Source organism: Microchirus variegatus (genome assembly GCF_963457635.1).
Source record: "Microchirus variegatus genome assembly, chromosome: 4".
In the NCBI taxonomy this organism is placed as follows: domain Eukaryota; kingdom Metazoa; phylum Chordata; class Actinopteri; order Pleuronectiformes; family Soleidae; genus Microchirus; species Microchirus variegatus.
Genome location: NC_139805.1, coordinates 15474620 through 15490116, shown reverse-complemented (window position 1 = coordinate 15490116; position 15497 = coordinate 15474620). Strand labels below are relative to the sequence as shown.

The 15497-nt window shown below is 40.5% G+C and overlaps 3 protein-coding genes across 3 annotated transcripts; 2 read left to right on the top strand and 1 right to left on the bottom strand.

The window, feature by feature from the left end:
• Nucleotides 1–168: 168 nt before the first annotated feature.
• Nucleotides 169–3282, bottom strand: LOC310926066 (kelch-like protein 23; the record flags this gene model as incomplete). Its single annotated transcript, XM_083888166.1, has 3 exons — nt 169–1193; nt 1299–1710; nt 2310–3282. The coding sequence occupies 3 exons, from the start codon at nt 3280–3282 to the stop codon at nt 890–892; spliced, it is 1689 nt and encodes a 562-aa protein (XP_083744292.1). The 3' UTR covers nt 169–889.
• Nucleotides 3283–3719: 437 nt separating this feature from the next.
• On the top strand, nt 3720–5541 carry lsm7 (LSM7 homolog, U6 small nuclear RNA and mRNA degradation associated). Its single transcript, XM_083888518.1, has 4 exons — nt 3720–3731; nt 3958–4048; nt 4177–4248; nt 5099–5541. The coding sequence occupies exons 1-4, from the start codon at nt 3726–3728 to the stop codon at nt 5239–5241; spliced, it is 312 nt and encodes a 103-aa protein (XP_083744644.1). The 5' UTR covers nt 3720–3725; the 3' UTR covers nt 5242–5541.
• Nucleotides 5542–9129: 3588 nt separating this feature from the next.
• On the top strand, nt 9130–15340 carry tmprss9 (transmembrane serine protease 9; the record flags this gene model as incomplete). Its single annotated transcript, XM_083887940.1, has 15 exons — nt 9130–9247; nt 9420–9547; nt 9634–9701; nt 9803–9978; nt 10127–10171; nt 10408–10521; nt 10659–10824; nt 11728–12002; nt 12159–12301; nt 12958–13243; nt 13356–13472; nt 13554–13722; nt 13807–14072; nt 14236–14372; nt 15179–15340. 15 exons carry the CDS (start codon nt 9130–9132, stop codon nt 15338–15340), a joined length of 2370 nt encoding a protein of 789 aa, XP_083744066.1.
• Between the last annotated feature and the right edge of the window lie 157 nt (nt 15341–15497).

Below are 15497 nucleotides of genomic sequence, written 5' to 3'. Positions count from 1 at the left end.
CAGGCCTTGCTGTGTTCATGTTAGTTTTGAATTGTTGGTGATGCTGGGTGAGCCATAAAGAAAATGGGCATTAGATATGCTTTGTGAAATGTGATATTTTAGATATTGGCGTTGTCAAATGTGTAATGGTTTATGGTTTAGATCAAGAAAAGTCTATGAAATGTAAAGATTGAATCATTTTTATATACAGTAAGAAAATGACTTTTTTTGTAAAGCTTTACAGGGAACAAGAGATCATTGGATTTTACATGCGTTTATCAAACGTACAGATTTGACATGTGACTTTGTCTCTAATGTTGTTTGGCTACAGATTTGCAGGTTTATGATCATCAGGACTGTAAAGAAAAAAAAAAGATAATGTTCATAGATCACACCATAAAAAACTGCTGTTACATTTTTGTAGGAAAACTATGTAAGGTGCTCTGTCTCCATGTACTGAATCTGACTTTTCATTTCATTACTGTACCTACTGTGCATCGTAATGATACAGAAAATTTAAAGGGCTGATCCACTGAATTACTTAATGACCCCCAACTACAATATGATTTATTTTATTAAAGAAAAGTTATAAAATACAATACTAGAAAATAGCAGGAGAACTGTCATGTCTCAGCTTATGTTACACTATGTTCTCTTACCGTATGAGTGTACATTGATGCTTTGTTGGTTGTGTGGGAAGTTGAAGTTTTAATAAATGCTATTGTAGAAATTTGCACTTATATCTAATGTTGTTGCCTGTATGTGCTGAATGTGTGTTACTACAGTCCATTTTCCGTTTATTTCATGTTTGCATTTATTTTACCCAGAAGCTAAAACTTCTTACATGAGAAATAACATTTCTATTACATATAACTGTACATCGTGTTATAGTACATCACATCACACACCATCACATGATCATTCTCAAGGTGACACACCCTCTGAGGGGCACAGGGCAGGGTATGGCATCATCTATCTCAATGCAAGTGTTTATATACGGGTCCATCAGCACCATGTTTGGAAATGCTTTGTTTATCCTCCTCTCACTGACTAGGAATATTTGACCACTGACTGTGGTGCAGCCACAGAAGAACTTCCTTTCCAGAGATTCCTCCTCCAGCACGGTCCACTCGTCTGTCTCCATGTCAAAACGTAAGGTTTGGCCTCCAAAAAGGTAAAGGGCACCATTGAGCTCAGTGGCAACCAGGTCATAGCTAGGAATATGTTGAAAATAGAGGATGTTTGCTGTTTTTACCAACTAGTTAACACAGAAATATCACTTTGATTATGTAAAACAGAAGAGGAAATGATTGACTCACCGTGGAAATGGGGAATAGGAGACCACATCCCACTGATCCTCCTTCACCACATACCTCTGAATTCCACTGTACACCTCCCCGTGTTCATCCAGGCCACAAGCCACATAGATACACAACCCCAGAGCAGCAGTGGCTGCCCGCTCCACAGCCCTAACCATAGGGCTGACCCCTTCCCAACCATCCTCTGACCCCAGGACCAGCCTTTCTACATCAGCCACAAGCCCTTCATCCATACTGCCACCCAGGACGTACAGCACTGAGTCCACCCCAATGGAGCAGTGGCTGTGTCTGGATTTCTGCAGGGCTGGTGCAGTCACCCAGCGCTGGTTGCCACATTCGTATATACTGACCCAGTCCACGCTGAACCACAGCACATCCCGGAAGTAGCCACCCGTCACAACCACGTTGTCTCCTACATGATGAGAAAATGTTAAATTTTTCATTTACATGATTTCAAAACATAAACATTTTTGCAGTCTGCAAAATATTTTTATGTAAATATTTTGGCTGTACTGTTGTTGTTGGTGAGTTCAGTATGTTATATGAACATTATTCCTGAGTCTCTGTGACATATTAGGAGGATTTTATGGCCAGTTGCTTTAGATTTATTACATAATGCATCTTTAAACAAATGAGACATTTCACTGTTCAGTATATTAAGTTAAATCTATAATAAGTAAGATTTATCCATTAAAATATTTTAAAACAATGAGACTAATGTTATATATTTAATTGATTAGTGTACTTACATTAGCCAAAACATTAACAACACTCCATAGAAATCTTTCTTTTTCTATTCAAGGAAGCATGTGGGAACGAAAAGAGACGCAAGACAACAAGTCCAATGATCTCATGCTGCTTCCAGATGTCATCAAACGGGTTTTTTTGTTACTGTTTTGACTGAGAGAAATTACATTCTGTGCATTTAAAATGCCATCTATTTGCAGACTGTCTATAGAGAATAAATACACTTGTAATTAAACATTCTTATTCTCATTACCCAAACATTACCTACTGCAGCTACCGAGTACTGTGTGAGGTTCTTCCTCTGCAGAGGTGCACAGCTTTGCCATCTGCCGCTGAGAGGGTGAAACTGGTACAGTGCCTGTTGCTCCTGATCGTGAGGTCCACCCAAGACAAAGAAGGTCTCTCTGGCCCTGATCCTCCTCAGTGACCTGCCTATTGACCATGAGACTGGGTAATGTTCATTCAGCTTGCGGATGAGCCTTGCTCTGGGGTCAGAGCTTTTCATCTTGGTCAAAAGTTCAGTGATAAATGTCAAAGACAGAGACTCATGCCTCACCAGCTCAATGAGCTCCAGAAAGTGTTCCTCTCTTTTAGGGTCAAATGATGCCCAACGCAGGATGGCCTCCAAGGCCAGATCATCTTTAATGATGGCCAGATCATCACTGGCAAGAATATGGGCCACTGTCTCCTTAGGTAAAGACAAAAAGTCCTCTTCAGCGATGATAGCAGGAAAGTGTGTGAGCACAACCTGTTTTGCAGCAGTGTAGAGCTGAGTGCAGCCTCGTTGCCAGGCGTAAGCCATCATCCCCAAACAGTTAGTGAGGTGCAGCTCACGCTCCAGGAACTTGCAGCACAGCAGCCTAGCTCGCTCGAGCTGGAGAAAGTCTGCAGTCTCAAGGATCCCCAGAACATTTTCTCTGTCCAAAACCAGCCTGGATGTCCTAATGTGTTCCATCAAAACCCTGAAATGCTGCATGCCCACGCCTTTAATTTCAACTTTTCTTTTGGTGCTCTCTACGCCTGAGCCAAAGAACATAGCCCTGAAGTAGGCACTCTGTTGGGCCAGACATTGACGGTTGACATAAAAACCTTCACCTTCAACACACAGTGTGGCATCAGGGATATCAGGCTCAGAGTCCTCCACGTTTACAGCTGATTTGTCCTCCTCCAGTTTGCTTTTCTGCTCAGGGAGCAAAAGCTCTGGTCTCAAGCTCTGTGTGTCGGCTGTGCAGGCCATGTCACGACAAACAGCCACTCTGCACAGTGCCTGTACTTCTGCTGCATAACACACCAACTGGTGGTATTAATAGACTTCCACCTGACTTTACTGTTGACTGAATGCAACACAGCAAAGTGGGTCAGTTTTGAAGGCCTGCCAATTATATCACAGGCAGAACAATCATTTATTATAAATGAAATTCTAGTTTTGTTCATGATTTATTTCATATTATTATTATTTTTCTTGTATTCTCTCTCAATACAGTTTTTATTGATCAACAACATTGTAGGTGTATCAATGGGGACAAATAATTATCATAAATGTTAAGGTGTAACTGAGTACATTTAACTAAGTACATTTTATAGTCAACATGAATGAATGGCGTCATCAACAAATGTGAACGATTTGATTGGTGGAGCATTTCCGGGGTCAAAGTTTAACTTCCGTGTCACACAGCGAACATGGCGGTGAGTTCGTTTGCTTTTCTTGCCATTCAAACTCTCTTTCACGTGAATACGCACAAATATTCTGAGTTGTTCTCTTATTTCCAGTAAATGTCAGTTATTGTACTGAGCAGAGGCGTAGAACAGTTCTGACTTAGCTGTCAAAGCGGAGCTAAACTCGGGCTACTAACTTGTTTTTGTTTGTTTGTGGTGAGCTCGCATGTGACGAACAACACTTCCCTCTGTGCAGGATAAAGAAAAGAAGAAGAAGGAGAGCATCTTCGACTTGTCCAAATACATCGACAAGCCGATTCGTGTGAAGTTTCAAGGTGGACGAGAGGGTAGGCGAACCATTTCTGCTAATATGCTAACGCTAGTCAGTTTAGCTAGTGAGCACAGAAGCTAACGCTACATGTACGCGCTGAGTGTCAAAGAAAACTGCACACTTAAATGTTTGTTTTTTTCTCAGCCAGTGGAGTCCTGAAGGGTTTCGACCCACTGTTGAACCTGGTACTTGACGGCACAATCGAGTACATGCGTGGTAAGTGTATAAAAACCCTCATTAGTCCGATTCTGTAAGAAACGATTCTTATAGTGTGTATTTAGACTGTACCAACATTTTATTCGGTATGAAGAAGGCTCTAATATTTGTGAGAAAACTTGGACACACAGTACAAAACTGTTAATGTTTTGTCTTGGGATTATCAGTTTATATTCTTTAATTTGTATTTTCCTTAACCAGAGGCAGAACCCAGTCTTAAGCCCTATATCAAAACCCCTTATCACCCTAAATTAAGCACTAATCCTAGCCACATTTTTTAGGATACTTCTATCAAGAGTCATTTTTATTTTCAAAAGGTGTGTGCTGTATGAATTTAATAGAATAAACCTTTATTGTTATGAAAACTCAACAAAAACAGTTTAGTAGCTCTGTGGTGTCGGCAGAAGATACAGCGCAAACACATACAGTAAATGCACAGGGGGACACATCAGGGGGATGTAGATAGATAAGATCAATTCAAACATGTTGATAAGATAGAGTATTTTAATAATAATCCCACAGTGGTGCTGTAATTCAAGTGAAGTAGAGGTTTGTGTCTTTCAGAAGTGAATTCTACTGCTCAAACTACCCTGTTAAGCAATTTGTCAGGATTAAGGCTTCTTGCCCCCACCTGCCACTGTGCTGCTGGTGTATGCACATAAATGCTCCCTCAGTCAGGTCTGGTAGCATTGCTTGATTAAAATATTGTTACAGCATGTCTATTCGCGGAGACCAAACAGAGGAAGAACAAAGACGACAACAATAATCGATCACCAAAAGTTGCAATGATTTCAATAAATAAGTTGAGCTTTTATGAATTCCATAACATGAACCTTACTCTGGTGTTCAGATCCAGATGATCAGCTGAAGCTGACAGAAGACACCAGGCAGCTGGGGCTGGTGGTCTGCAGAGGAACATCAGTTGTGCTCATCTGTCCTCAGGATGGCATGGAGGCCATTCCAAATCCATTCATACAGCAACAGGATGGCTAAAGCACACAAGCACGCATATACACCAATAATATCAGTGACTATTTTTTGTTTTATTTGTTTTAATCATCACAGGAAAACTGCATAAAAAACAGAGCAATTTTTGTTGTAAAAATACATAAGTTGATCAGCAAAGGACACAAATAAACACTTTGCTTTTGTTCCTGTCAGTGATGTGCAAATTTTCCAAAATATTTGAGTTGTAAAGAACCCACATGTGTGGGAAGTGTTAACTGTGCTGTTTTCTTTTTATCCAGGATAAGTTAACTTTTTACTCCTTTTTTGTTTGTTTGTTTTTGATAAGAAAATAAAAATGTACTTTGGGTCTTCTTAGTTCTGTTCTCTCTTTCTATTATATTCACCATGAGAAGTAAAAGGTAAACTAACATGCATCTAACTTATATTAACACACTTCATTTTCAGGAAAATATTGTAGCAAAGGGAAGTTTAGAGTAAATGGCTGTAGATAAAAATGATATGCATCTTGTGAATTAGTTCAGTGTGTTTAGAAATATTGTCTGGACACATTTTCTAATCATTAAGGGTTCTGGTGTTTGCTTATCTTATCCGTCAAACTTTCTAAAATTGACTTCCTTTTTTTTTTTTAATTTATAGACAGACAGACATTCATTCAGCAGTTTTGAATTCTGGTTCTTATAATGTGTTTTCTGACAATGTTTTTCTTTGTCCTATTCTTTAAAAAGAAAACTCTTTACTGACAAATTCGGTCCTCAAATGTAAGTTTAGTCTAAAAGTACAAGTGCACTTGAAAGTCCGGTCTATTAAAGACCAAAACCGCAGTTATTGATGAGATTTAAAGTTATAGTTATTTAAAGGTATAATCGTACTGGAGATGATTAATGAACAAATTCCAAATGTACTCTTGATCTTCTAGTGTTTAGAGGAATAATAGGAGAATGTGTGCACGTGTTTGAAGATAAGCCATTTAATCCTGTTGGCTCACTGACAGACATTCGTGGTATTAACCGCCTTACGTGTTTTAAGGTGAGGAAGCGATGTTAGGATGGTTTTAAGATCAAAGGGAATTGGCAGGAATTTTACAAGCTAATTTAAACTAGTTACTAAACTAAATTACATCTGTGTAATTAGAAATTAAAGCTGCGTGTAAAACACAAATTGAAGAGTATTTTTCAGATCGCACTCTGTATCTTTTTAGATGTGATTATAAAGAGAAACTATAGCATCATAAACTGTTAAATGTCTCTCTCTCTTTCTCACTCATCTTAAGAGCTGTAGGTGATAATGGTAAAGACACATGAGGTGATCGTGGAGGCTGTAATCTGTGGAATCTTTGTAAAAGGACCCAGGTACGTTTACAGGTGTTTAGAGCCCAGGAAACTTCCACTTCCTAAAGTAAGAAAAAAAACACAGAATTCCTGCAAGCTTAGCTCCTCCTCTGCTGCTCAGTCACTGTGTCAATGGAGCACAGACAGGACAGGTAGTTACTCAGCTCCACTGAAGAGCCTGTGGATTGTTTTATACATGTGCACTATTTTCCAATATTACCTTTCTCCTGTGTGCGTTGCGTAAATGAGTCAGATGTTTGTTATTTACCTGGAAGTTTGTAATTGGAAATCCCTGAGATGACAGTAGAAATGCCTGTGCACATCGAGGTGTAACCAAGGGGATCAGGGCGGATGGGTGGAGGGTCGGCCGGGGATTTCTGCAGCCGAGAGCACTTAGTAAAGTAAACTGAAAAGGTGAGTTACCTGCGGGGAGCGCACGGAACGCCCCTCGGCGGGTGAAACAAATATAGCGGGCGCTTTTCTCCGCTGCATCTACGACTGACTTCTTCCATCCATGGATGTGCACTGGCCCAGTCTCACACCGAGGACTGCGTTATGTGGTGAATATCGTCGTTGAGAGGAATGAGAACAGACGGAGGTGAGTGTGACTTTGCTTCTGAACATAAAGCCTGTATTGTTCAATGTGCCGCAGTGAGACGCGCCTGTATTTACCGTGACCACTCAGTTACTCTCACCTCAGGCGTTGAATTGACTTATTCAAGTCTGTAAATGGAAGGCCTCGATTTTTGTTGTTGTTGTTTTGTTTGGGTTTTGTGTGTGATCTTGCTCAACAACTGTTTTATATTTTAACAGAAATAGGACGTAAATATTTTATATAAGCATGTGTTTGTGTAAGCTTTTTTTCTTTTTTTTTTATTAAGAAAGTTAATACTCACAACTTGATTTGCCATAGATGTATATTTTATTAGCTCACACATAAATAAACAAAAAAACAACAACAATAACGTAGTACAGTTAAAGGTGCATTTTGTAATAAATCTAAAGCAACTGACCATAAAATCCTCCTAATATGTCACAGAGACTCAGGAATAATGTTCATATAACAAACTGAACTCACCAACAACAACAGTACAGACAAAATATTTGCATTAAAAACATTTTTTTGAAGACTGCAAATCATGTTTTGGCATGTGGCGAAACCTACCTGCGTCTACCAATCATTGCAGTCAGTAGAGTCTCAGCTGCCGAGCAACCACGGGTTGCCAGTTACATCAAAAATGAAATCTAAAAGACCTCTGTATTTTGAATTTGAATGTAGTAACTGTTTTTGGCCACATTCTTACATATGAAACCTTTAAATAATAAATGTACAACGTGTGATAACTTCACAAACCACACAACTAATTTTATATTTACCAGCACCAAAACCAATAAACTGTTTTAGAATTTTGTTTGTATAAAATACAGTCATGCACAAACACATATTTGTGGATTATGGAGTATATAATCTATATTATTCAGTACCATAAGTGTTGCAGACCAGTGCCTGGGACCCCAAGCTGATTACAGTATGTTATTCCAACAGCAACAGCTAATATTTTTTAGAGCCACCTTAAATTATACGATGGGCTACACGAGACTGCAATAACACCAGGTTCAGAAACCCACTAAGGAGGTCCTGGGCCTCTAAGCTTGCTGCTAAAAGCTTCAACATCAACATCTGAACTAAGAAGTGCTTTGGGTGTCTGAAAACAAAGCTCACCTTACCCCCTAGAACAAGAAGGACTTTCAGTTTGAGTCTTTCTGCATGGAGTTTGCATGTTCTCCCCATGTGTGCATGGGCTTTTCTCCTGGTTCTCAGGTTTCTTCCCATAAGTCCAAAAACAAAACAATGCAGAGGTGAATTCATTGGACACTCTGAAATTGACCGTAGGTGTGAATGTGAGAGTGAATTGGCCCTGGAGTGTACTACCCCTCCTTGTGTCAGCTAGGATTAGCTCCAGTGGGGCCTGCCACCCTCATGTGGAGGATAAAGCAATGAATGAATGGTTGGTTTTGTTGAATTTAAAACTGTGCTGCCAAGGTTAGATGCAGCAATTGCAGGTCGCCGGTGCCTCGGGCCACCAGAATCCTTTGAAAAGTCCCTGTTCATTAATCAGAACAGTATTTATTGATTTGCTTGAGGAAAGATTTAGGTATGACATAATATGTACAATATCGTTCTCGAATCCTAATTTTTCATTTTATTGGTTTACGCTTGTTCAAAAATACATACTATAATGCCCATCAAGAAGACGTGATGGAGAGATGCAGCATAACTATTAATAGCTTTCTTAATATGTTCCATATCCCTTAACTGCGACAAATTAGAGCATGCATTCACAGTATACACATTATTGTATTCATTCATGTCGTATATTTAGAGCCTATTGCATGGTTGTTATAATGTGCCACCATCAGTTCCATTTTTCTTGCTCTGTTTTCTAGGTTACTGTGACATTTCTAGGAGTCATGTGTTGTTATTGTGTCTTTTCCAGGCCTGGATTATTTTGTCAGTCGACTATGATGATGATGCTGGGGTCAGTGGAATGTGAGTTGTGAGGTTGGAGTCTGTGAATCCAACATGGAGGGGAAGAAGGATGGAGGGCAGTGGGTTTCCTCCCCTGCCTGCTACAGGAGCAGCTTCGTAGCCCTGCTGCTCTTCTTCCTGGTTATTGGAGCCTTTGTTGGCCTGTTGATCGGTGGGTCCACACACAGTACTGTCTGATTCACCAGACCATGCTTTTAATTTGTGATACTTCATAGACTTTAGCCTAAATTTAGTCTAATCTGTGCATTTTATCCTAAACCTTGTGAAACTCCCACAATCTTTAATCGCAGATGCCATAACCTGTTCTCCTCTGTTGTTTCCAGCATACCTGGTGCAGGAGGAGCATTATTTCATGGATACGGTGGAGCTGAAGGGTCTGAAGTATGATCCTGATTTACAGGATAAAAACTCTGGTTTCTCCATAGTACTGTCTTCAGTTTTGAAGTCAAGGGTAAGTAACTGACCATCACCCTTATGAGAGGTCATTATCTCCTCTAAGATGTACTAAAACTTTTTTTAATTCTCTCTGTTTTATAGATAGAAAATGTCTTCACTGCTTCATCAATATCACGTCACTATGTTGATTGTAATATTGTTTCCTATGGGTAAGTGAAAGCAGGTGGATCATTTATTTCCAGAGCAAAACAAAAGAAAAAAACAATCTACATTTAATAGACTTTATTGTGTTATTGCTCTTCCTTCCCAGTAACATTAATGATGGGGTGATGGTGACGTTCAGACTGGTCTTTAAGGTCTCCAAGATCCAGCAGTATTCAGACAGTTTCATTCAGGACTTGCTGAGAGCAGGGTTCAGCGCAGTAATGCACGGGAAACCACTAGAGGTGCCAGGATTTGGACAGATCAATGCTATCATCTTACTGGGTAGGTATAGTAAAGTAAACTACTACTCTAAAGACTGTTCTCTGACTGAGCCACTGACTGAGGCTCTAAAAGTGGATGTGTGTGCAGAGGGAGCGACAAACACACCACAGTCTCATCAGGATCTAAAGCGTTGCACTTCCTTCCTTAGGCACCAGTGGGAAATCATTTTACGTCATTGGAGATGAGATGACAGGTGAGTCAAACCACATCAGATGGTATTTTTAGGGGTAAATTAACTTTTTGACCTTTTGTGATCCAAAATCACATTTGAGTCAGTGTTTTGTGGATAACTATGACCTGAATGAATTAGAGGCTACACCACACAGATTGTACTGATTTATTTTTTCAAATGTATTTATTTTCTTTCTTTCTTTATTTTGATTCCACCTCCCCAGTTGTCTAGTCATAATTGTGTGTGTTTGTCTACAGTCAGGTGTCCTGACAACACTTTCACTTGTGACAATGGAGAATGTGTCACCAAATTAAACCCAGAGTGTGACTCCATCCCTGACTGTGCCGATGGATCTGACGAAGCTCGTTGTTGTGAGTGAAACTATACATTTTACTTCCGTCTTCCGTCTTAATTCTCTTTGTCTTTAGTTATTCCTGGTATTTAAGAAGATACATTGACAGTTACTAGAGTACAACCTTAACCCTAATGATTGCACTTCTCTCCTCAGCCTGTGGGACACGTCCTGTCATGGGGAACCGCGTGGTTGGTGGTGAGGATGCTCAGCAAGGTGAGCTGCCATGGCAGGTCAGTCTGCGCTTCCATGGACGCCACACCTGTGGAGCCTCCATCATCAGTGAGCGCTGGCTGGTCAGTGCAGCGCACTGCTTTGAAAGGTAGGTACATCCGGCGTCATGTTTCCAAGACAGTGACGAGTTTATAAGATTAAATGAAGGCGCAATTATAATTTCAATCCATTATTAGGCTATTTTTCTGTACACTGAGTGATGTTACTGTGTTTTTAGGGTCAAATAAAGGCTGGAGCCAATGAGGACTCAAGGATTCTAAAGTTTTATTGTCATTATGCAAAAATAACATGTTATCTCTGCAATGAAATTCACTTTCCTCCATGCTAGTACCTAATCACTTGTGTTGAATAAGAAGGGAAGAAAATTATTTTTTGTTTTTACTATACATAATAAATGGTATACATACATACATAAGTAGTGATGTCCTTGTGCACTAGTAGCTGACCTTTTGCAAGATGGGGCTTCCCCACATCTGTATAACATAAAAGCAACAGTAATTATGACACATCATAAGATTCAGCAGTAAATAAAATTGTTAGTTAAAACAATAAAAAGGATCTCAAATGAACTTTCACACTGTTAAAATAATCGCCTAAGTCATTTTTTTGTCAAAAAATGTTTTTGCCTCAATCATCTCCTCATGACGCCGGCCACCTATGGTAAAATTGCCTTCATCCTCAGTGGATCAGATAATGTGATTTTACCCCTTTAAGATAATGGCCTATGATAATGGCCTATGTCAAGTGTGTGAAGTTTTTTTGTGTTTCCTGAAAAACCTGAAAAAATTTAGTTAGCCGATTATTTTAACATGGTGACGAAATATTGTGTAAAAAAAACACATGCACAGAAAGATCATTTAAGTCATGGCTGATTCAAGCCCATAAGTTAATATATGTGAGACAGCAGTGCTACCCACTGCCACACCATCCTGCACAAGTGACACAAAAGTATATTTTAACCTTTTTTTCATGCCTTCTTTTCTGTGTAAAGGGACAGTGACCCAAGAGAGTGGACGGCCCTGGTAGGAGCCAGTCTGGTGAGCGGTGAGGAGTCGGAGTCCAAGACGATTAACATCAAATCACTGGTTGTGTCTCCAGACTACAACCCTATGACCACTGACAATGATATAACTGTGCTGGAGCTTGAGAGCCCGATCACCTTCAGCTCTTACGTCCAGCCCGTCTGCATGCCCTCCCCATCTCATATCTTTTCTCCAGGCCAGAACTGTTTGGTGTCGGGTTGGGGAGCATTGCACCAGTTTAACCGTGAGTCTGCACACAGACGTGCAACACAACACAACATCAGAGGAAGATTTTAATGTGGAAATGAATTGATTGACAGATACTGTGTGAGTTATTGTCACAGTTCTTTATATGATCAGTGTGTAAGGAGTAATTCACTTTCTGTTTGCTCTTGTGTAGCTGCGGTGCCTCCTACACTGCAGAGGGCAGTGGTGAAAATTATCGACTCAAAGGTGTGCAATAAGTCGTCCGTGTACAGAGGTGCTGTTACTCGCAATATGATGTGTGCCGGGTTCCTTCAGGGCAAGGTGGACTCATGTCAGGTCGGTGCTATTTCTGTGCCTGTATGAAAACTTTGCACATATTGCTACAATAGCAGTAGCTATCAATTTCCATTTTCCTACACTCTCTTGACTCAGGGGTAGAGTTTGGCCTTCATTTTCTTTCTTATTTGGAAATATGAGATGATCGAACCTGGCTCCACCCTAATGATAGTGGCACATATGTTGTTTTTGTTATTTGTAGAATAACATGGTGATGTGTGCTGGTACTATGACAAGGACAAACTACACTGCACAAAAACTCAAGCATTTGTTAGACCAACTTTAGCTTTGATTATGACATGTATTTGCCATTGCATCGCTTCTATAAGTTAATGTAATGTCAAAAACCTTTTGTTTCAATCCACTCTTGCATTAATTCTTTCTCAGTATATTGTACCTTTTGTTACCTGGTCATTCACTATACTAAGGTGGTCAGCTGACCTAATGTATTGTGAGCACATAGACCCTTAGACCTGACCAACTGACCCCAGATCATAACACAGCCCCCATAGGCTTGTACAATAAATATAATGTCTGCATATATGGAGATTTGCTTTAATTTTGGCTATCATTGAATTAAATAAATATATGACACACAGCCATGATAGGACATTTATGATCAACTCGTTTTTCATTTCCTTGTGTTTTCCCTGCAGGGTGACTCTGGTGGACCTCTGGTATGTATGGGAGCCTCAGGAAAGTTCTTCCTGGCTGGGGTGGTGAGCTGGGGTGTGGGCTGTGCCCAGATCAACAGGCCTGGGGTTTATACCCGGGTCACCAGGCTCCACAACTGGATTCTAAGCCACACAGATCCCAGTTTGGTCCCTTATTATCTCCAGAATGTCCCCACAATGGCAGTAACTGAGAAAGAAGGGAGCTTTAATAAGCCGCAAGTACCGATGACAATAGGCATGGACGTATTTTCTGCACCAACACCAGCTGGTAATAACACAGTGAAAATGGACTATGTATCAAGAAAAATAGATATAATATGTCCAATATAAAATTCATGAATTTGTTTTTATTTTAATATCCACACTCTAATGTCTCCCAGTCGTTCAGAACTGCACTGGCAACTTCCGGTGTAGCACCACATCATGCATTGGCAAGGTAAACCCAGAGTGTGATGGAGTACCAGACTGCCCCAACCAGGAAGATGAAAGAAATTGTGGTATGTTTAAATCAAATTTATAAAGAGGACTACACTCGAAATTAAAAAGGAAGCACCTCTGAGGGTTTTTTTTTGTGTCAGATTGTGGATTGCGTCCTGCGCTGGGCTCGCAACGGATCGTTGGTGGAGTAACAGCTCGAAGAGGGGAGTGGCCTTGGATTGGAAGTCTACAGTATCAGAGACTTCATCGCTGTGGCGCCACACTCATTCATAGCAAATGGTTAATGACTGCAGCGCACTGCTTCAAAGGGTACTGTATCATCATCTTAAAACTCATCATCCTTCATTATTGTACTGAAACTACATGGTCTTTTATTTACATCTAAACCAACAGTGATCTTAGCCCCACAAACTGGGCTGTGAGCCTGGGGTCAGTGCTGCGCTCGGGGGTCGGAGCTCTGGTCATTCCCATTCAGAGGGTCATCATTCACCCGGCTTTCAATAGCACCAACATGGACTATGATGTGGCTCTGCTGGAGCTGACGGCGCCTGCACCCGTGTCCTACACCATCCAGTCAGTCTGTATCCCCTCACCGGTGCACCTCTTCCTGAACAATGCAGAGTGCTACATCACAGGCTGGGGATCCATGAGGGAAGGAGGTGAGAGAAGACAACAGTGGCATCATCTATGCAGCATTGTACAAACTGCTTTGTGCCATATAGAACCTGGAAAACACTGTTTAGGTGGAGAGTATCTCAGTTAAGTGGAGTGGGTAAACATATGAAAGCATTCTAGTACAACAATTATTATTCTGTTCACCAGGTTCCTTGACTAACCTACTGCAGAAAGCTGCAGTTAACATCATTGACCAGGCAAACTGCCAGCAGTCGTATGGAAATGTGCTGACTCCGAACATGATGTGTGCCGGATACATGGAGGGAGGCAGGGACACCTGTTTGGTAAGAAAAAAAACACTCTTTTCACAGTATGGAAATCAGCCAGACAACCGGCAAGATTATAATAATACTTTGGAAAGAAGGACAATTTAATTATATTACAGTAGATTATTTCTCTACTTTCTCAAAAACATTAATGTAAAAACATGTCATAGAAAATTGGTTCCAAAAATAACCATCAAGTGTTGCTTGTTTAGAAATATGGAAGCACTCCTGTGAGAGATGCTTATCTGATTGGAAAGAGTAGACTTTTATTTCCTAAAAATACAGCACACACCATCTCACCTGCTCCTTCTCTGTAATCTTATGTAAGGAAAACCACATGCATTCCTGTCTCGGTCAGAGCACCTGGCATCTTCGCAGTGATCCAAATGTCATTCTCTTAGTTTTCTGCTGTGTCTCTCTGACTCTCTCTAGTTCACACACCTCCTTAAAATGCATGTAAAGCAAATGTGGAGTTTCTCCTCTTCACATATTATATTATGTTAGAAAATAGAGGCTGAAAACATGTGCAAACAATAAAAATAAAAAATATGTGACAGAACTCCTCCAGTGGACAAGCACTCACATACAACTTTAGTGGGGAGCAAACAAAAACATTAACTGTACGTGAGCAGGAAGTTTGACACCTGCACCTACCATTTCCATGTATTTATGATAAAAAATCTAAAGCAAAGCCTGATTTGTTAAACATATAATAAACAATGAGGATTGTTATTTCAAAGATAGTTGTAATTGTTTGGTGGAAGGATGGTCACTTTGTCCATGTCTGTAACTGCACTATTGCTCTTTCTCCCTCCATCGTCCAGGGAGACTCTGGGGGACCGCTGACTTGTCGCCAGCTCTCTGGCCAGTGGTTTATTGCTGGAGTGACCAGCTGGGGACACGGATGTGGGCGAATGGGTTTTCCAGGGGTTTATACTCGGGTGACAGCTGTCAGGAAATGGATATCCACTTACGTGCCTTTCTGAAGGTTTTAAAAATGCAGCCATACCAGCAAGGGAATGGCGATCCATGTGGACTTTCTCAATACATCCTCTCCCGAGCATTGTACTGTACATGGACTAAAGTCATGCTAAAAGCCACACAGATATTCTGATACCAAAGTATTGAATTGTCTGCTCTATT

Bases quoted from the DNA above. Each gene is read 5' to 3' on its own strand.
- lsm7 (XM_083888518.1), top strand. The intron at 4,049-4,176 runs GTAGGCGAACCA...TTTTTTTCTCAG, and splicing joins GTTTCAAGGTGGACGAGAGG to CCAGTGGAGTCCTGAAGGGT. The intron at 4,249-5,098 runs GTAAGTGTATAA...TCTGGTGTTCAG, and splicing joins CACAATCGAGTACATGCGTG to ATCCAGATGATCAGCTGAAG.